General features: G+C 42.2%; 1 protein-coding gene across 1 annotated transcript in view; it reads right to left on the reverse strand.

Moving 5' to 3' along the window:
- The window catches only part of LOC115464762 (triadin-like), a 248,485-nt gene that overhangs the window by 117,934 nt on the left and 108,197 nt on the right, over positions 1-22,354 (reverse strand). Inside the window, exons 15-17 of the mRNA XM_030195115.1 lie at positions 21,027-21,089; positions 19,830-19,892; positions 18,126-18,170 (exon numbers count right to left, since the gene is read on the reverse strand). Coding sequence (XP_030050975.1) covers positions 18,126-18,170; positions 19,830-19,892; positions 21,027-21,089 — 171 coding nt within the window. The remainder of the gene's footprint in view (positions 1-18,125; positions 18,171-19,829; positions 19,893-21,026; positions 21,090-22,354) is intronic.

Here is a 22,354-nt window from a genome sequence, read left to right on the forward strand (position 1 = left end):
CCCTGGTCATTCCTAAGAAAGCAGCAAACAAGTGAATGGAGTAGCCTAATAATCATTACAGTTAACAGTGAACAATAGAACCCAGATTCAATTCCCACTTTAACTGTTTAATTTCAGTAGAAATATGTGAGCCTCTCTGTCAAAATATATGTGACCTGCAAATCTGAGGGCTATTGTTGTGATGAACCTTTAGGAACAGTAGGTTTTCTCTGTTCCTGGAGGCCTCACTATACAATATGAAAGGGGTTAGGTGAGATTTTGGCCCTTTTATGTGAAGTTCACTTCACTGACCACTAGGCTGCCCCTTTGTACTGCTGGGATGTCTGTGTGGCCAGTTTACTAGGAATTCTGCCAGATAGATATCCCTATGGGTTGTTTTTCCCTGGGACTTTCTTTTTTCCAAAATGGTACTTACAGATGGATGTGTTCAGCCTGTAGATATCTAGCTGAAACCCATAACCAATCCAGAAATGTAGACTTTTTTTCTGGTTCGATTATGACTGTGTGCTTGACGTTGGATTGAGATATTTTTGGCAAAAAATGTTCCAATTCGGACTAGATATCATATTGAAAATGCCCCTCCACATGAGCACAAGTGTTTTGTTTTAAATAAGAACCATACATATATTATTATTTGTTACATTTGTATCCCACATTTTCCCACCTTTCTTTACTCAGCGCGTAGTTAGACTCTGGAACTCATTGCCGGAGAAGGTAGTGACGGCAGCTGGCCTTGCTGAGTTTAAAGGGGGTCTGGATAGATTCCTGAAGGAAAAGTCCATTGATCGTTATTAAATGTTGGGGTTTTGCCAGGTTCTTGGGGCCTGGATTGGCCGCTGTCGGAGACAGAGTGCTGGGCTTGATGGACCTTTGGCCTTTTCCCAGTGTGGCGGTGCTTATGTGTTTATGTACATATAACCGTTAACGGTGTTAGCCGATTACAGTTTGAACAAATACATAGTATGAATGAATACAAAGTGATATTGTGGTATAATAAGAACATATATGCATGTTCATCATCTTCACAGTTTTATGATAGCTATATTTTACATGTAGATAATGCTTTTTAAAAATTACCTGTGCATATATTTATTTTCCATGAGATTTTTTTCATTGGGTAATCCATGACATAATATTGGTATGTAAAAGTAGTTGAACACTAGAAATCTGTTTAAAGTAAGGCATATCAGCTGTGTTTGGTAGCAATAAAGTGTAATACACCAAATTTGTGCATTGTGCTTTTGCTTTAATTGTCCTTCTGTTATTGCTGTGAAACCTCCCTCTGAGGACATTCAGCAGAAATGCCTACGGTCACTAGAGCAGCATTCGGAAGGAAGAGCTTGCAGCAGAAGTCACCTACAAATGGCAGTGACTAATGAGCTGGTTTCAGTGATATACACTACATAATTCATTCTTGTGCCATCCTGCTTAATCCAAAGGCAACTGCTGAAAAGATGACCTATGTTTGCCAGGCTAGTCAAGGTTCAGTGACTTCCTCATTACTGAAACTTCAAGTCTAAATCTAGCAAGAAAGCGTCCCTTGGAAGACAACATGTCTGGTTCTGTAAATGCAGGTTTGCTGCTTCTTAAGCCACTCTGCCATATCCTCCTTAAGAAAAATCAGTTAAAACAATTTTTTTTTTGCAGATTGTCATTAAGACTACAGGAAATTGTCATTTCTGGATCCCCCTCCCCAATTCTTGGAAATCAGAATAAGAAAATAACATTATATATTTTTGTCTCTGAGAAATTGCTGCTTTAAAGAACAGGAAAGGAGTAATAAAGTCATTCTCAGCATGTAAAATGTGAAAATAGAGTTTATGGGGTAAATATTTAGCCAGAAGCGGTGAGCGTTTTGCTGACTTTTACCTGCGTTATTCCTTGATATTCAATGCCGGGCTATGACCGGGCTTCTGCAGTAAATATCCAGTTTATGCAGAGCCAGCTAACAGATAGACAGTTCAATCTATATTCAGAACTTAAGCGGCCATGGGTTTGCCACATAAAGACAGGACTGGTTTATGTGGTCCAATTTATGCGGTTACCCCGGCTAGTTGAGGGGTCCTTTTACCAAGCTATGGTAAAAAGGGCCCTGCAGTAGCGACAGGGGCCATTTTTTTGCCGCATGCCAGGACCCTTTTTACCGCAGCGGGTAAAGTGAGAGTGCATTAATTCAAAAGATGCACACTCTTAACAGCATTCTTCCGGAACAAAAATGAAGACTAACCAAAACAAAATAAAACAAACAGTGCTACAAGTGACATGGGGAAAAAAAGCTAAGGGGCCCTTTTACAAAGGCGTGCCAAAAACTGGCCTGCGACAGTGTGGGTATGTGTTTTTGGCACGCACCGGACCCTTTTTGTTCTGTGTCTGGTAAAAGGGATTATTTAATGGGTCGGAAAATGGATGTGCAGCAAAATGAAAACCAGTGTGTCCATTTCCAGCCTGCGACCTTACCACCACCCCAGTGGCATAGCTACGTGGGGCCTGGGGGGCCTGGGCACTGGCCCCCCTGCCGACGATCCGCTTGAACCCCCATCCCGCCACCAACTCTCCCCCGCCATCGCCGCCCGCCCTGCCGCCGCATCAGATACCTTTTTTGCTGGCAGGGGTCCCCGAACCCCGCCAGCCAAAGAGAGTCTTCTTCAGCGCCGGAGTAGCACCTTCGTTCAACGAAGTTCCTGGTGTGATCAGATGTTTTGACACCTTACGTCCTGCACCGTGCATGTAGCCCCGTGCAGGACGTAAAGCATTGAAACAGCTGATCGCACCGGCGCTGAAGAAGACTCTCTTCGGCTGACGGGGTTCAGGGAACCCCGCCAGCAAACAAGGCATCTGATGCGGCGGCGGGGCGGGCGGCGACAGTGGGGGAGGGTTGGTGGCAGGAGGGGGGTTCTAGGGGGTCGTCGGCAGGCCAGCAGGGGGGTCCAATGTGGTGGCGGTGGCAACTCGGGGGGATGGCTAAACAGTGCCCCCCCACCTCGGGCTCTGGCCCCCCCTCCCGGTGAGGTCTGGCTACGCCACTGCGCCACCCACTGACTTAGTAGTAAGGTCTCACATGCTACCCGGGTGGTAAGTATGCAGCGCGCGGCAACTGCCATTTACCACCGGGTAGGCGCCCCGTGGTGTTTTCAGCACATACTGAATCCAGAATTACCATCCAGGGCACATGGTAGCCAGGTGGTAATGCCAATTGGGCGCATGCTGGATGCACATAGGCTCTTATGCGCCTTTGTAAAAGGGCCCCTAAATGAAAAATGCAGGCTACCCACCCGTAATAATTTTATAATATCATTTTTGCTTGTACATGCCGATATACCTGCCCACAAAGCAAGGCTGCACACTTGTAAAACGTATTTTCTATAGATATCAGGATTAATAAGGCACACAAGTAGGTGATATATGATGACACTGGGACAGAGTTGCTCACACAGAGCTCAGAACATGACTTGAGCATGTGTGACCCTTTCCAAGTGCAATGGTTTATCGTTTATTCATTTACTAGACCGTCACTTATTACAAGGTAAATCAGAACGGTTTACAATATAAAATAACATTAAACTAATATTAAAACAATAAAAAACACACTCTGAAATCCATTGGTGATAGGAAAGCACTACAAAAAGACAACATATATGCAGATTTCATAAAGCTATAACTATAAAAACATTAGTAAAAACACAAAGCTAAAAGGTTTTTTTGTTTGTTTAGGTTTTCCATTATTTCTGTTTTAAATGTTTGTTTCAACTGACTCTTGAAAAAGATATGTTTTTAAAGCTTTGCGAAAATGAGTGTAAGAATCTTCAAGCCTAAGTTCTTTAGGAAGACAATTCCAAAGGGACGGAGCTAGGAAGAAAAATGCCGATGCTTGTGTTGATTCCCATCTAGCTTTGGATGGAGAAGGAATTACAAGTCTATTATCTGTCAATGACTGAAGTGTCCGAGTTGGTGTATAAGGGACGTGGAAGATACTGGATGCCTTTTCAATCCTGCTGTCCATGGAAAAAATCTATTACAGGTGGACAACACTGATTTTTCTGTTGACAAGCAGGGCTGAATCAGGCACGTAAGTATGTGACACCCAGACTTAGGACTGCTCGGTCCTTAGAGCAGCCCACTCAGGGAATTGCAAGAGTTGTTAGAGCATAAGAACAGACTAGCCAGCACCGCTTGACTAAAGGCTCTGGACTGTGCTGAGACTCAATCCAAACAATAATGCATGGTAAAAGTATGAAGAGGGGATCAAGTAGCTGCTTTGCTCATGGCATTCAATGAAGCACACTTTAAAAGGGGTACTGTTGCCACAGTAGCTTTAATTTGATGAGAGGACCTTGGAGCCGAGAGGAGCATCTGCTTGTTCATAGCAAAATTGTATAAAATAAGTTAGCCAGTTTGCTAAAGTCCTCTTTGTAACTGCCATTCCAGGTCTATTTGGATCAAAGGAGACAACAAGTAGCAGGTGAGAGCTGATTTATCATTATGTCTGTAACTTTAGTGCCTCATGGGCAGATGATCGAAAGCCCCATGCTGTTCCAAACAATGATCTAAAAATAGCGCCAGAACAGCACGGGGCTTTACTGCCCCTATGATCAGAAATAATAGCATGCAAATTTAAGCACGCTACTCACTCTGATCATAGGGTAAAAGCGCGGGAGGATTGTGCCTCCCACACTTGTTTGACAGGTCTAGGCTGTCAAAAGCCCCGGCCTGTCAAACACAGGGGCTGGAGGTCCATGGGACCACCAGATCCCTAAGTACCCCCACTCCAAGTCAAGCGACACAGGCAGCTGGAGGTCTGGCGGGTCTCCAGCCCCCCTAACCCCCCTGGCATCCCCTCCCATGAATGGAGTCCTGGTGATCCAGTGGGCCGCAAGTCAATCCCCTCCCCACCCCATCCCTGGTGGTCTTAGCGGCCCTTCTCCACTCCCTACATTTGGTGGAGGAGGGAGGTGGCCTCCTTCCTCTTCCGTTGGAGCTGCCTCAAAAAATGGTGGCGCCTGGCCCTGCCCAGTGCAACCTGGGATGCGCTGGGCGGGACTTCATACCATATAAGGGAGTTTCACGCACTCAGGGGCTCTGATCATGGGGCAGTAGCAAATGCAGGTGCTAGTATGACGCTAACAGCCTCTAATGTCTGCGTTTGCTTCTGAACATTGGCCCATAAATGTACAGTAAGTGCAATCTCCACATATACGGATTCAGCCCATATAATGACATAATATGGGCTGAATCTAGTATATGTGGAGATTGCCATCACACTGGTTCACCCAAAACAATAGCAAACTCTATTGAAAATAATAGTAAAAAAGATTATTAGAAATAATGGACTGCCTATGCATGGTTCAACTGTAAAAAGTCTAAAGCTGTTCCAGTTGGATAGGCAGTGTCTTAAAAGGACAAAATATTTTATTTTTTTACTTATTTGACATCTTTTTAATTTATTTGAAAGTTTCCCATATGTAAATATAAATATCATGAAATAACAATTGAATATCACTAAAACACCTTAAAAATTATTGTAGCTGGTAGAAAAACAGCAGTTATATACTCTGTATTTTGTGCTCATTTTTCGACACTGTTCTATACAATACAGACGGCTAAATTTCAGTGAGGATATCTTGTTTCATGATGTGTTCATCTTTATAACACCAGGCTTCCCAAAGCAGATTGTTGTAATCTGCCTTGGGAAACCTGGTGTTATAAAGATGGGATGGAATATACTGAAATTAAATGGAAGTAAAATTAATATCTCCTTTCATTGGGGCACATGGAATCACATCTCCATCTGTTTTGTACAAGTAAACATTTTAGTTGCACAAATTGATTATTCTGTTGTGAACATGTTTAATAGACAAGTGGTTTTAAAAGTCAAAGTAAGAATAAATATGTTGATTCATGCAGATCTCTTATGTTTAAACATAACTAAATGGGCTATAAGCCCCTAAGGAAGTCTATTGATTTTCTTATATTTTGTTCTTGTAATGACTTATACTGTGCCAAAACTGAAAACTCTTATCTCAATCTGGTCGATAATAAATCAGTGCCACAATTTTGGAGCAGGCTTAAGCTCAAAGTGAAGGGGCCAATGCCCTCTCTCGTTATATCTCTGTGGGGGGAATAGATAGATGCTGGATAGGGGGTGTAATAGAGTGAACTGAAACACTCTCTCTTACCCATCCCTGCCATCACTGGTGTAAATAAAATATTTTCTGGAATGGCAGTGGGACTGAGGTGTGTCAGGAGCGGAGCCATGAGAGAGTGGGTGGAGCTAACGCAGAATGGGGCGGGGTTGGGGTGTGTACTAAAATCTCCCTTTCAAGAATCGGGACCCCTTGGCAGCTCTGTTTTTGTTGAGGTGTGGTGGGTAGGCAGTGCGGCAGCAATTCTTATACACTGCCTGTATCTGCCCTGGCAATGTTTCTTTGCCATGTTCCTCCCAGGATGAAACAGGAAGCTACATCATGATTTTTTTTTTTTTGGGGGGGGGGGGTCTCTGTGGCTATGCCACCAATTGTGTTCAATACAAAAGAAAGTGGATTTATGTTTTTATTTCTTCAGTGTTGCAGTACTTGCTAAGTTTAATTTCTTGGGGTTCCTACTTCAATTTTGGTGCTCATATTTCTAATTTCTGATCACTTTGTTCTGTATTTGGTGAAAGTGTAACTATGTTTCGTGTGTGAAGAAGTTTTTTTATGTGCGGCAGTGATGGTGGGTAGGACGATTGGGGGAGTAGCCTCCTTCCTTAATTTCTGTCCTGGTCCCCAGCATGCCTAAAACCAGCCCTATTTATCAATTAAGATAGGCCGCATAAATAGCAAGCTATCTTTAACCGATAAGCACTTAACCAGTTAGCACTGAATATTGGCTTAACCGGTTAAGTTGCCGCAGACAAAACTGAAACCAGATATTTTCTATTTGCCGGATAATGCCCAGCATTGAATATCTGGGGTCAGCTAACCGTGCTGCCTGTCACTGGCCGAATATCAGGGGGATGGTTTTTAAAAATCGAAATAGGAACAGACATAGTTATGAACTTAACATAGTTTGGTCAATGCCTGCTTTAGGGGTACAATTAATATACTTGAGACATATATACAGTGAAATTATATATCTGTATCTAAATTATTGGAATCAAGGGGGCTCTGTTTTCTTAAAAGAAGATTGTACAACCTAAGGGCTCCAGTCACATCCAGTTGTTGACTACCCACATGTCCAGAACATCACACCCCTCCTGGCTTGGATCATTCAAGGAACAGCACTTAGCTGCCAAGGATCATAAAGACTACTCTGTGTGAAGTCAACCTGCAGCTTCTCTCAGTTCTGTCTTATATAGATCTATTTATAAGAGAACTAGAGAATAAAGAATTCTATTTCCCCGTTAAGGCAGACCCAACAAACATTTTGAAGAAAAGAGACACATACATGCCTAAATACTGATTTTAGAAAACCAGGTTATACACTTCCAAACCATGAATATGTATATATTACAAGGGGTCACATTATGGGCGTGTTTTGGGCATCCATGGAGCAGGGCAAAAAATACACATTAATTCCACATTTCAGAAGGGGATGCACATTGACATTTGCAGACATCAATGTCAGGGTTTACACCTGCTTTTGAGGATATCTAGGTTATACAAAGTTGCTCATTTTGTGAGGTGCTCCACTGGAAGAGTTTGGGGTGCTTTCCATCTTAATCACCCTGTGTTTTTGCTCCACCCACCCCCCCAAAAAAGTGATATTGGCAAAGGATACTGAGTATTGAGTACTGTGGTAGCTTTGAATGCCATAGACCTGTATGTTTCTGAACTGGCAGACATATACATATATGTGCCAGCATATGCATCTTTCTGTTTTAACCCTATTCATATTTTAGACTATGATGCTTATAAAAGAATTGTTCTCACTATACCTAACTGGTTCATAAACATGGAAGTATGTTACAACAGGCTCCATGTCAGCATGCTGTTCTATAACACTGGATGCCTAAATCCTATAGCATGTAACCCAAAAAGGGGCGTGGTCATGAGAGGAGTATGGGCGTGGCATAGGCATTCCAAAAAGTGTGCCCAGTATTATAGAATAAAAGGGTTTCCAAACTCAACTTGGGCGCCAAAATTGATACCATTTATTACATTCCTCCGGACGCCGGTGATTCGGGGCGCTCGTTCCGGTGGCCATCTTGGCATTTCCTGCTCCTCTGCCTACCTACAATGCGGAGTGCCGGCCATCTTGGCAGGCCCGGTGCTCCGGGAGTCCTCTCTGCCTGTTCCGATCCTTGGATGCCGAGATCATGGTGCCGCCCCCTGCTTGTCAGATTGGAGCCTTGGGTCTAGGCTCCGCCCCCTCTTTCAGCTGGCCAGCCAATTGTAGGTTCTCCTGGCCATCTGATTCAGATTTCCTCTGATGGTGGGGGCTATTTCTGGAGCAGCTTCCCTCCTCGTAGTTGCTTTGGCTTCTGCTTTGGTAGATACTTGTTGGATACCCTGCTGCTTGTATTTGACTGTTTCCTGGTTCCTGACCACTGCCTGACTTCAGATTCTTCTTTGCCTGCCGCCTGCCTTGACCCCTGCCTGTCTTCGGATTCTTCTTTGCCTGCCGCCTGCCTTGACCCCTGCCTGACTTCGGATTCTTCTTTGCCTGCCGCCTGCCTTGACCACTGCCTGTCTTCGGATTCTTCTTTGCTTGCTGCCCGCCTCAACCTCTGCCAGTCTTCTGTCTCATCTGTTGCTTGCTGTCGGGCTCTAATTCCGGCCACATCTGGAAGTCCTGCTAGCCGCCTGCACCTGGGGGCTCAACTCTTGGGGAACGGCGACTGTCACAGGTGAAGCTCTGGGAATTGTCCGGCCACCAGCTGAGCACAGGCATCCCGCCAGTGGTTTGCACACCTCAAGAACTCACCAACCGTAACACCAGGTTTCAGCAGGTGTAAGTCGGGTACCCTCAGTTGGGCGCAGGAACCAGCGCTAAGAGCTATTCTACAAAGAGCATGTTCCCTTTATAGAATAGTGCTTAGCGACGTTCTTTTCCAGCACCAATGTTGAGCACCATTTATAGAATCCCTTCCTTTAAGTTCAAGCAACAAAGTTGTCAGTGCTGCCCATGTATTTTCCTCAAAACTGAACTCTTTTATCTGAATTTGAGAAATGTAATAGAATGTGAGACTCCTTATTCTAATCCCCCTGTACACTCAGGTGCACCAAGAGCTCATCCGAGATTGGACTTGGCATTTGCCATGCTGTGAAATTCCAGCTTTTGGGGGAAAGCAATGACAAAAGAGGAGGCAGGATTGTCAATCAGGGACAGAAGTGTGCAATCCCAAATACTGCATTGTGTGAAGAATCTTCGAAGAGAGAGACAACGGACAGGAGGCATGCCTGACCTTTATCAATAATTCATTTTCTTTCCACCCCCCTTTGTGAGCAGTCTTCTGAACACTGCAGTGTGCACAATGGAATCTGCCAATTATGATGACCGTTAGGGACCTTCCATTTCTAAGCTTTCTGGACAACTGATGTTACTGCCTGTATTTCAAGTACGTGCGATAAAATGTGTTTCTAGCTAAATTACTTATTTACATTTACATTTGCTTATTTCCGATCTGACGAAGAAGGGTAACCTTCAAAAGCTAATCAAGAAATGTATTAAGTTATGTCCAATAAAAAAGGTATCATCTTATTTTCTTTTCCATGTTTTATTTTGTTTGATTTCTATTGATAACCTTAAGAGTGGACTAACACAGCTACCACACTCCTCTAGCTAAATTACTAAAACAGTCATATTGGCTTATGATTTTGAACAGGGGAGAGTCATAAGTAGATTTCAGTTTGCAATTTGAAGGTATGGCACCAGAATGTATTAAAAAAAATCTTCCTTTCAGCATCTTTGGATAGTAGGACGTCCCTTGATTCTTTGAATAGAGTTCAATATATATTGGGCAATTTTCAGTGCTATTTAATTGGCCGGGAATGGCTCCTGGCCATTTAAACAGTGCATAGCTGGCTAAGTGCTACTATTTAGAATAGGATCATATTCCTGCTAAAGTTTAAATCTGTAGACCGTACACAAATACCGTTGCAATCAAAGCAAGCGAATTTAACTCCGACAGTCATTGCAAGAAGCTAGTCCACTTGCTTTGATTGCAACAGTATTTGTGTACGGTCTACAGATTTAAACTTTAGCAGGAATATGATCCTATTCTAAATAGTAGCACTTAGCCAGCTATGCACTTAGCCAGCGAGCAGTTCTTTTCACAAGAAGAAATGCAGAATAATACAGTGATCTAAGAAGTACCAAAGTTCACCAGCATGTTATTGATGCTGCTATATAGGAAGTCTGGTAAAACCAGTGAAAGCTTGCTTTCACAAGCCAACAACCTCTCTAGTTTATCAAGGTGAATTTTGACCCAAAGGTCACATCCATTTTTTAATGTTTTCTTGATGCATCTTCTTCATTGCCAGATATAAGTTGTTTTATCTCAGTCTGCAAATTGCTCTTTCTAGCCCAGAGTCAAAAATTAAAGCAGCCGGTAGCCCTGTTATCTGGCTAAGGGTTTCCTAACACTTTAGTGAACTGCTGACTTGTAAGATAACATGCAAATGATGAAGAGGGAAGTGCCTATAAAAACTAATGATACATTTGTCACTGTAGTATAACGCTGCTGCAACATAAAGCAGCTAAATCAACCAGTAGCGTAGCCAGACAACCAAATTTGGGTGGGACTGAACCAGGGGTGTGCTGGTAAATTTTTAACAACAGACTCTTTCTCCGGATGTAGCCAGCTCTGCAGTTGGAAGGGCCAGGGGTGGCCGGGGGGGGTTTGGAGAGCAAAACTTGCCTCTCTCTTCTCCCTCCCTTCGTGCGGGCACGCTAGGCATACCTTTGCTGGCAGCCAATAAATGGACTGCCACCACTCCCAATGTCTTGCTCTGAGCAGCATGCTGGAACTTCTTTCACATGCTGGAGAAGTCCCAGCCTGCTGCTCAGAGCTGGAAACAAAGAGCGGGGAGCAGCAGCAGTCTATTTACTTGGCTGGCAGGGCTTAGCATCCCCACCAGTAAAGTAAAAGAGAATTCAGCAGGGGGCCCAAGCCCACATTTTGGGAGCCAGTTGTTAAAGTAGCCATGGAGGGCTCTACTTTAACAACCGGCTCCCAAAATTCTTAAAACATAACAACCGGCTCTTGCGAGCCTGTGAGAGCCTGCTCCAGCACACCACTGGACTGAACCCAAGGCGAGTAGGCACAACATTTTCTCTGCCTCCACCCTACCTGGCATCATGCACCTCAATAAAAATACTTTAGCTAATAAGGATCCCCAAGCTCTGTCAGCTGAAGGCTTCTTCCAAAAGTGGCCAAAACTCCCTTTTACTAATTTTGGCAGGCAGCAGCAGCAGCAGTGTTTCTGAACCACTGATGCCAGCACTCTAGGCATGCTTAGTTGTTGGTGACTCAAGGATGCTGCCACCGACTGCAGAGCTTGGTAGAAGGGAATGCTGGCCACCTTTGGAGAAGGGCCTCAGCTCAAAATGCTTGGAGATCCCACCAGCTACAGCCGGGTCAGCCCTCTCAATCCCCTCTCATCTCTGTCTCCCCTCCAATCTCCCCATCTGCCATTACTATCACACCGATAGATCCTCACCAAATATAGAACAAGAGATCATAAAAATTGAACTGGGCGGCATGTAGTGCAACACTGGAGAAATGAAAACAGGAATGTATTTCCTTTTCTACTGAATATAATACAAAGACATCTGCTATGACATTTCCTAAAACTAACATATTTGTTGAGAAAGCCTACAACTTTACAGGCCTATCCCGCCCAGGATTCACTGATCTTTGCAAGTCCCTCTGTTTGTTTATTTATTTATTTATTTATTTATTATTATTATTATTAGCATTTGTATAGCGCTACCAGATGCACGCAGCGCTGAACACCTGACACAGAGAGACAGTCCCTGCTCAACAGAACTTACAATCTAAAAATATACAGACAGACAAGACAATTAAGGGCGAGGGAAGTACTGGGTGAGAAAGGAACAAGGGGAGGGCAATTGAGTAGTGGCTAGGAGCCAAAAGCAGTGGTGAAAAGGTGGGCTTTCAGCATAGATTTGAAAACAGGTAGAGATGGAGCTAGACATACAGGCTCAGGAAGTCTATTCCAGGCATAAGATGCCGCGAGGGGAAAGGAACGAAGTCTGGAGTTAGCAGTGGAGGAGAAGGGGGACAACAAGAGAGATTTGTCCAGTGAGCGGAGTTCACGGGGAGGAATGTAGGGAGAGATGAGAGTGGAGAGATAATGGGGGGCTGCAGAATGGATGCATTTAAAGGTCAGTAAGAGAAGTTTGAACTGTATGCGGAAGCGGACAGGGAGCCAGTGAAGTGACTTGAGGAGTGGGCTAGTGTGGATATAACGATTTTGGCGGAAAATAAGTCATGCTGCAGAAGTTTGGACAGACTGGAGAGGAGAGAGATGGCTTAGTGGAAGACCAGTGAGAAGCAAATTGCAGTAATCCAAGCGAGAGGTGACAAGGGTTTGGATAAGGGTTCTGGTAGCATATTCAGAAAGGAAGGGGTGAATTTTGCTAATGCTGTAGATAAAGAAATGACAGGTTTGGGCAATCTGTTGAATATGCGCAGAGAAGAAGAGAGAGGAATCAAAGATGACTCTAAGGTTACGAGCCGAGGAGACAGGAAGGATGTGAGAGCTATTAACAGAGATAGAGAATGGGGGAAGAGGGGAGGTAGGTTTAGGGGGGGAAAATGAGAAGTTCAGTTTTAATCATGTTTAGCTTCAGATGGCGTTTAGACATCCAAGCAGCAATGTCAGACAAGCAGGATGAAATTTTGTCCTGGATTACGGCTGCATTTTGCTCACACCTTTGTCAGTAGTAGCTCAAGATGAGTTACATTCAGGTACACTGGGTATTTCCCTGTCCTTGAAGGGCTCACAATCCAAGTTTATACCGGAGGCAATGGAGGGTTAAATGACTTGCCCAAGATCACAAGGAGAAGCAGTGGAAATCAAATTGGCACCTCTGGATGTCTAGACCAGTGCTCTAACTGCTCCTCCACTGTGTATTAAATGTTACTTGATGTCATTACTAGTATTAACATTAACAATAACGTTAACAATAAATTTATATTCTGCCATATACCTCTCAGTTCAATGGGGATTATAGCTGCAAAGAAGATGAACATATCCAGGAAATACAATGAATAATCAATATGAAAATAAATGATGATATACAATTTAACTAAAATAAATGACAACATTACTAATCATTACAATTTAAAACAAACTTTCTAAATTAATAGGTTTTAATTTGCTTAGGAAACTGGCTGTAATTTGTCACAGAAAGTAATAAAGTTTGAACATCCTTTTCCAGGCGAACTGCTTGGTACAAGAGAAGAGTATCTAATAATCTAGCAGGGGCATAGCCAGACAGCAGATTTTGGGTGGGCCTAGTCAAGAAGTGGGTGGGCACCAAGTGTTCTCCTCCCCCCCCCCCCCCCCCCCCCCCCCAATGTGATGAGGCCAATATCAGCAGCTTAGGAAAATTAGACTGCTGAAGTGGAGAGCAGTGTTTTCAGCACCATCAGGGGGAGGTCTTCAGCTGGCGAACTTGGGATCCCCACTAGCTAGCACTAAATATGTGCTGATGTTGGGTGGGCCTGAGCCCTAAGTGGATGGGCCCTGGCCCACCCAGGCCCACCTGTGGCTATGCCACTGTAATCTAGTTCTTAGATTTTTTAGTAGAGGAAAAGTAAATAAAGCCAATGTTCTAGTAACTCTAGATTTTTGTAGAAATACAAAGGGGTGCTTTTACTAAGATGCAGGGAAAAAGGGCCCCATGGTAAAGGTGGTGGCCATTTTTCCTGTGTGCCGGGGCCCTTTTTACCACAGCGGGTAAAAGGTCCCTAAAAATATGGCCATGCGGTAAGAATACTCTTACCACATGATCATGTTGGAGGGGGTGGGGAGCACTTACCACCACCCACTGAGGTGGTGGTAAGGGCTCCCGTCATAACCCAGCAGTAAAGGGGCAGTGTGCAATGATGCCTGATTACCACAAGGTTAGCACCACGTTATTAAATTAAAAAAAACATTTTCTGGTATGACAAAAATGGTGCCCACTTGAGCTAGAACTACTGCCAACAGCCGCATTGGGCTGGCAGTAGTCCTGGGATAGCGTGCAGTAAGTCTGTGTTGGGCTTACAGACGGTAAAAGGGCCCTTAAGCGATCCAAAAAATAGGGTGGAGCCAATCCATACAGGGGTTCTTTTACTAAGGTGAGCTGAAAAATGGTTTGTGGTAGTGTGGGTGTGGGTTTTGGACATGTGCCAATCCATTTTTCAGCACTCCTGTAAAAAAGGCCTTTTTAATTTTTGCCGAAAATTAGTGCAGCTACATTGCCGCACGCTAACCGATTAGCACATGACTAGCTCGTAAACCCTTACTGCTTACAAAACAGGTGGCAGTAGGTGCTCACAAGGTAATGGCCATGCGCTAATGGGAAAATTTGCATGTGGCTATTAGGAAAAAAATCAGAAATTTAGCCGTTTTACCCATGTGGTAAAAATGACCTTAGTGTGCGGGAATGAGTTGCGTTAAGGCCACTATTTATTGCACTTTGGTAAAAGGATCCTAAAATTTTTATACTTTAACCCACTAAAAAAATATTTATCAGACTGTTCATTGACTTTAATACCTGTGTTTCTGCAATTTCATCATAATCGGTTTTATGAAGATATTATTTATCCTGACCAGATATGTGGATTGAATACTTTCTGAATGAAAGGCACTACAAAGTTGTATTATTTCTTCACATACAGATAAACACAGAGCACCTCCCAGTGTACCAAAGGTTATATGCAATATTCAGGTTCCATTGTGAATAATATTTAATTGTGTTAAGCATACAGGATCCAGTATTGAAAGCCATTTAAACAGACAGGAAAGGCTCCTAGCTATTTAAATGGCTTATCCCAGACCATATTCAGCAACACTTAGGGGTCCCTTTACTAAGGTGGGCTGAAAAATGGCCTGCGGTAGTGTAAGTGCGTGTTTTGGACGCGCGCAGATCCATTTTTCACGGCACCTGTAAAAATGCCTTTTTTTATTTTGATTAAAAATGGACGTGCAGAAAATGAAAATTGACGCGCGTCCATTGGGGTCTGAGACCTTAACCGCCACCCATTGACTTAGCAGTAAGGTCTCGCGCGTTAACTGGGCGATAAGGGTGTATGCGCATCAAATGCCGTTTACCGTCCGGTAGCGCCGTGCATCGGAAAATAAAAATTATTTGGACGCATGCCAAAAAATAAATTACCACCTAGGTCATGCAGTAGCCAGGCGGTAGCTTGAAATTGGCACGTGTTGGGCGTGTAGTTGCTTACACGGCTTAGTAAAAGGGCCCTTTAATTGGTTAGGGACGTGACAGGGATGGGGCATGGGTGGAGCATCAATTTAGCCGGTTAGTGGTGATTTTCAACCCGCTATCCCCTGGATTCCATATATGGCACCTAAAAAATCCATGCAGAAAATATTTCCAACTAAGTGTATTCTATAAGCAGCACCTAGATCTAGGCACAGTATATAGAATATGCTTAGTTGATATCCAAGCGCCTAAGACTACATGCCTCCATTTACACCAACAAAAAGGTGGTGTAAATCCCAGTGCGTAGATGTAGGTGTAGAGGGCCATATTCTATAACTATGTGCATAAATTTCAGAACGCCCATGAAATGCCCATTTCAACGCCCATAACCACGCTCCATTTTCCATGCGCATGTTAGAAGTTAGGCGCACTGCATTATGAATACAAAAGGATGGGCTCCACCTTAACCAGGGTGGGACCAGGCTGCTAGCAACGGCATTTAAAAAGAAGATAGAGCAGCTTTTAAACTAGAAATGGGGGAAGGCCGACAGTCACTCAAAAGCGCATGGTTCGGGATAAGGTATCTTTCAAAGATATCACCAAAACAGGGAAGATAGGGTATTCTGATAGTGATATTGCAAAAAAGACCGTAGTAGATCAGGTGTCCTGAAAAAAAAATAAAAATCAGACAAAAGATTGCAAATTAATACTGTCAAGTACTGAGCATGATGTAAATAGGAACAGCAAACATAGTTTGAAATGTCTATATGCGAATGCCAGGAGCCTAAGAAATAAGATGGGAGAGTTAGAATATATTGCGCTAAATGAAAAATTAGATATACTAGGCATCTCTGAGACCTGGTGGAAGGAGGATAACCAGTGGGACAATGTCATACCGGGGTACAAATTATATTGTAATGATATGGTGGATCGAATTGGTGGAGGGGTAGCATTTTATATTAACGAGAGCCTTGAATCAAATAGATTGAAAATTCTGCAGGAAACAAAACACTTCTTGGAATCACAATGGATTGAAATTCCATGTGTAAAGGGAAAAAGGATAGTGATAGGAGTGTACTACCATCCACCTGCCCAGGATGAACAGACGGATGCAGAAATGTTAAAGGAAATTAAGGATGCAAACAAACTGGGTAACACAATAATAGTGGGTGATTTCAATTACCCCAATATTGACTGGGTAAATGTAACATTGTGGCACACTAGGGAGGTAAAATTCCTTGATGAAATCAAGGACTGCTTTATGGAGCAGCTGGTACAGGAGCCGACGAGAGAAGGAAAAATTCTAGACCTAGTCCTTAGTGGAGGGCATGATCTGGTGCGGGAGGAAATGGTGCTGGGGCCGCTTGATAACATTGATCATAATATGATCAGATTTGATATTAGTTTTGAAGTAAGTATACATAGAAAATCAAATACGTTAGCGTTTAACTTTAAAAAAGGAGACTATGATAAAAAGAGAAGAACGATGAAAAAAACTTACAGGAGTGGCTGCGAGAGTCAAAAATTTGCATCAGGCATGGATGCTGTTCAAAAACACCATCCTGGAAGCCCAGGCCAAATTTATTCCACGTATTAAAAAAGAAGGACAGAAGATCAAACGACATCCGGCATGGAAGAAGGAACCAACTGAAAATAGTAAGAAACAGCATAAGGAATGTCAAGTCAAATGCAAAGCGCTGATAAGGAAGGCTAAGAGGGACTTTGAAAAAAAGATTGCGTTGGAGGCCAAAACACATAGTAAAATTTTTTGTAGGTATATTAAAAGCAGTAAATTGTGTGTGTAAATTCTAATTATTGCCAATTAGTGCTCATTATTGTTTGTTAAGTGCTGTTATGAACGCTAATTAGCTTGTTAAGCCAATTAAGTTACACACATTGTTATAGAATATGCCTGGATTTTGGCGCAGATGTCTAGGTGCACTATATAGTATCCAGGGGTAACTGAATAAGTAAGTGCATAAAATTAGGTCAGCAAAAAGACTGTCTTAACTTTATGCGTTGAAATTATCCAGGCAGCTCAGACTCTGCTTACCGCTGTGGGTTGAATATCAGGAGGACAATGTCTTTGAAATATGTATCACACACAGACAAAACAACATATTTGAAATACTCAGTATTATGCTGAAATCTAAGTACATTTAGATATAGGAATCAAATATGTTTAAATATTCAGACAACTTAATTACCATGGTGAAGACTGTATTCAATGAGGGGCCTTGGGGGCTTGGGCCCCCATTTTGGGCTCAGGCCCCCTCTAGACCTGCAGCACCACTTTAAATGGTTGGTGGGGATGCTGAAGCACCACCAGCCAAAGAAATACACTTCCCCAGTTGTTCCCCTCTTTCTTGCGTGCTTCTTTAATGCAGAAGTTTAGCCACCGATGTCAGGACTTCTCGTGCATGCTCGAGGAGTCCTGGAGTCAGCAGCTGGAGACACTCTGCCAACTTCTGCATTAAAGAAGCACACAAGAAGGAGGGAAGTGGCTGCGGAACTGTACTTCTATAGCTGGCGAGGTCTCGGCATTCCTGCCAGCAAAGGTATGTTTAGAGCGTGCGAGGAAGGAGGGGGGGGGGGAAGATGAAAAAGGAATGTGTTGACCCCCCCAGTCCACCCCTAGGCACTCCCAAAATTGGTGGGCTGGCTATGCCCCTGGTTGAAAAGCAGGCTATGTGACGTTATTTATCTTCTTTTCCAGGTGACTAAATAGTTTTGAAGGTAAAACTTGCCTCTTTCCTTTGTAGACACGGGAGCTGGTTTTTCTTTTTGTGGCACTTGAAGGAAAAAAAAAGGAACACTGTTAAATATAAAGAAAATCCATCTCCTATCTCTGCAACACAGCAGTTCCAGAAAAAGGAATCCATTTTTAACTGAAATTACTGAATAGAATGTCAGCATTGGACATCGGATGGAGTTAGTTACATTATCTCCCTGAACCAGCCAGAGAAAAGCTACATTCCTCACAGTTTTCTACCTCAGCTAACAGACCTTTTTCACTTTCTTCAGTCCTGTGTCTGAACTGTTTTTAACTTAACTCTAGTTTATGTGGGAAGTTTTCTCCCTTCTCCATGGACTCTTTGTAGTAGATGGGACACAAATTAAAGCCTGAATAGGGCACTAAAAAGAATTTGGATTTAGAGTTGTAGATCCAGAAAGTTACATTCAGGTACAGTAGGTATTTTCTTGTCCCTTGAGAGCTTAAAATCCAAGAGCCCAATATTCAACAAAAGTTGAGGTACTAGATTTATGCTCCTATTTTCAGCCAAGCATATCAGCATATGTTTCCAGGAACATAAAAGCTTAGTTTATAAATTTAAGCCTGGTATTCATTTGCCTAGACTTATGATCCTAAGCATATTCAAAGCTGGAAACTGTGCATGCCCTGATATTTAATATCCAGGATTAGTTCAGCCCTGTGGCTGGAAGTGGGTTGCAAGCCGCTTACTGTCGCAGGCTAAATATTCCCTCTAATCCCCTGGATTCTGTGTAGCACGACTGAAATTGTGTGTGCAAATCTGGTCGTATTCTGGATTTAAATGTGCAGTTTAATTACTTAACATACTCAGTCTGTTCTCTATTTCACCATGGACTGTGGGCTAATATGGCTTTTAATTTTCACCGTTAAACTGTTGATTGTAGCCCCTCTCTTACAAATGCAACTGTTACACAATAAATTTTGCTCACAGTAGGTTCCTTATTACTCTGTAACCCTGATGATTCCAGTTCTCGATTATAATGTAAACCACTTTAACTGATTCTGTTACACTGTATACCACATAGAACCAAATCTGATTTGGATAATGTGAGATATAAAACTAACTAAATAAATGGAATTAGAAATTAGTGCCTATAATTGTACCTGCGTCAGGGGTCAATGGGTTATTCTTGAGCAATTCCGGGTCAAAAGAATTGATGCACAAAACGGAGATACCTCCCCCCATGAAGCACACTGAGTGTAATTCCTTACTCCTCACAGCTGGATGCAAAACAGTCCTTCATAATCCGGTTTGCTTCATTTACGGATTGTAAAGGACTGTTTCGCTTCCAACTGTGAGGAGTAGGAAATTACACTCAGTGTGCATCGTGCAAGGAGGTATCTCCGTTTTTCTGCTTCAGAATTCTGCTTCAACCAGAATTGCTCAAGAATAACCCATTGACCCCAGACGCAGGCATTGTGTGCCAAAACACGGCTTGTGTTGGGTCATTAATATAAGATTGGTGTTCAAACTATATAATTAAAGGGATTTGTGTCCTTATTTTGAAGGATCTTTAGTACTTTCTTTTTGCTGTTTTGGAATTTGTCTTGTACTTCGTATTCTCTCTATGTGTGTTGCTGTTATAATTTGAAACAGAATTTAGCAACACACTCTGCTCTTTTGTGATACATAAAGCTGGCAATTGCTGAAATATTCTGCTGTAGACAAATTATGTACCTGCTTTATAAATTTCATGACCAGTTTTCCTCTTCTCAGGAGTCTTCATTTCCACAACAGTGCCTATAAAGGAGATACAAATCAAAGTACTATAAATAGCTCTGAAGTCATTACTAATGAAACATCTAAGTCGGAATTTGGACGTTTTACAAAGATGTCCAAATTTGGAGGTGGGGAGAAGGTCATTTTCAAAAAATGATGGACGTCCATCTTTCGTTTCAACAATACCAAGGATGTTCTTAGATTTGGACGTCTTTCATTTTTGGCGATTTTCAAAACCAAAGACGTCCAAGTCTAAGACGTCCAAATGCAAGCCATGTATCGTCGATTGTAGCTGAAAAGCTAAGTATTAATTTGAAGATTGAGGATAAGAGCAATTCCGGGTCAAAAGAACTGATGCACAAAACGGAGATACCTCCCCGCATGAAGCACACTGAGTGTAATTCCTTACTCCTCACAGCTGGATGCAAAACAGTCCTTCATAATCCGGTTTGCTTCATTTACGGATTGTAAAGGACTGTTTCGCTTCCAACTGTGAGGAGTAGGGAATTACACTCAGTGTGCATCGTGCAGGGAGGTATCTCCGTTTTTCTGCTTCAGATCTTTTCAACCAGAATTGCTCAAGAATAACCCATTGACCCCTGACGCAGGCATTGTGCGCCGAGACACGGCTCGTGCTGGGTCATTAATATAAGATTGGTGTTCAAGCTATATAATTAAAGGGATTTGTGTCCGTATTTTGAAGGATCTTTAGTACTTTCTTTTTGCTGTTTTGGAATTTGTCTTATCAATAGAAATCAAACAAAATAAAACATGGAAAAGAAAATAAGATGATACCTTTTTTATTGGACATAACTTAATACATTTCTTGATTAGCTTTCGAAGGTTGCCCTTCTTTCAGATCGGAAATAAGCAAATGTGCTAGCTGAGAGTGTATATAAGTGAAAACATTCAAGCATTACTATGACAGTCTGACAGGGTGGAAGGAGGGGGGTGGGTAGGAAGTATGCATGGGGACATCAAAGCATATCATTGATATTCTAACAGGGTGGGTGTGGATAGGTGTACTTTGTATTCTCTCTATGTGTGTTGCTGTTATAATTTGAAACAGAATTTAGCAACACACTCTGCTCTTTTGTGATACATAAAGCTGGCAATTGCTGAAATATTCTGCTGTAGACAGATTACACCCTGTACCTGCTTTATGAATTTCATGACCAGTTTTCCTCTTCTCAGGAGTCTTCATTTCCACAACAGTGCCTATAAAGGAGATACAAATCAAAGTACTATAAATAGCTCTGAAGTCATTACTAATGAAACATCTAAGTCGGAATTTGGACATTTTACAAAAATGTCCAAATTTGGAGGCGGGGAGAAGGTCATTTTCAAAAAATGATGGACGTCCATCTTTCGTTTCAACAATACCAAGTATGTCTTTAGATTTGGACGTCTTTCATTTTTGGCGATTTTCAAAACCAAAGATGTCCAAGTCTAAGATGTCCAAATGCAAGTCATGTATCATCGATTGTAGCTGACAAGCTAAGTACTAATTTGGGTGACAACTGTTCTGCACCATGTATCGTTGATTGTAGCTGAAAAGCTAAGTATTAATTTGAAGATTGAGGATAAGAATGTTTGTGAAAAAGCAAAAAATAACATAAATAATATAAATGATTGTCTTGATGAAAAAAATAAGTAAAAATCTCAAAATTGGATTGATGAGGATTGCGGTACTGCCTCTAGAAGTATGCTTGGCTCATAAAAATCATTTAGCCAATAGGGAGGCGGGTACGCAGATCTGACGGATCCTATTATTATTATATAATTATTTATTATTATTTATTGCATTTGTATCTCACATTCCCCCACCTATTTGCAGGCTCAATGTGGCTATCATAGATTTGTTAACATTGTCATTTCAGGATATCAGATACAGTTAGTAATGTGTAGTAATCAAGGAAGAGAAGAAAGAATTTAAACACACCTCTGCACACTCCCACTCACATATGCACGTATACAATTACCCTTTCAATGCTACACTTCAGGTCTCCAGTTTATTTCAACCATAAATTTCCTTTACGTGCAATCTCCAGGTTGTTTTAAATTTACATAGCTGTTACTTGCTAGGTGCAATGTTTTGCTATTACCAGGATACCCTAATTTTAGCATATATACAAACACAATGCATATACCCTCTGGTCCTTCAAACACTAGCAGCTGACACACAGAGTGAAATATTCAGAAATATAATATAATTTAATAGCATATTTGTAACCCACTTAACTATCAACATAGCTCAAGGCAGGGAACAACCAAGAAAGAACGAGTGAAATAGGTAGACATGAATCGATTGTTTACCCTTTCTAAAAATACAAGAACTATGGGCACACAATGAAGCTACTAAATAGTAAATTTAAAACAAATCAGAGAAGCTATTTCTTCACTTAACCTGTAATTAAAATCTGGAATTTGTTGCCAGAGAATGTGGCATTTAGCTTAGCAGGGTTTGAAAAAGGTTTGGATAA

Source organism: Microcaecilia unicolor, chromosome 3, assembly GCF_901765095.1.
Source record: "Microcaecilia unicolor chromosome 3, aMicUni1.1, whole genome shotgun sequence".
NCBI lineage: Eukaryota > Metazoa > Chordata > Amphibia > Gymnophiona > Siphonopidae > Microcaecilia > Microcaecilia unicolor.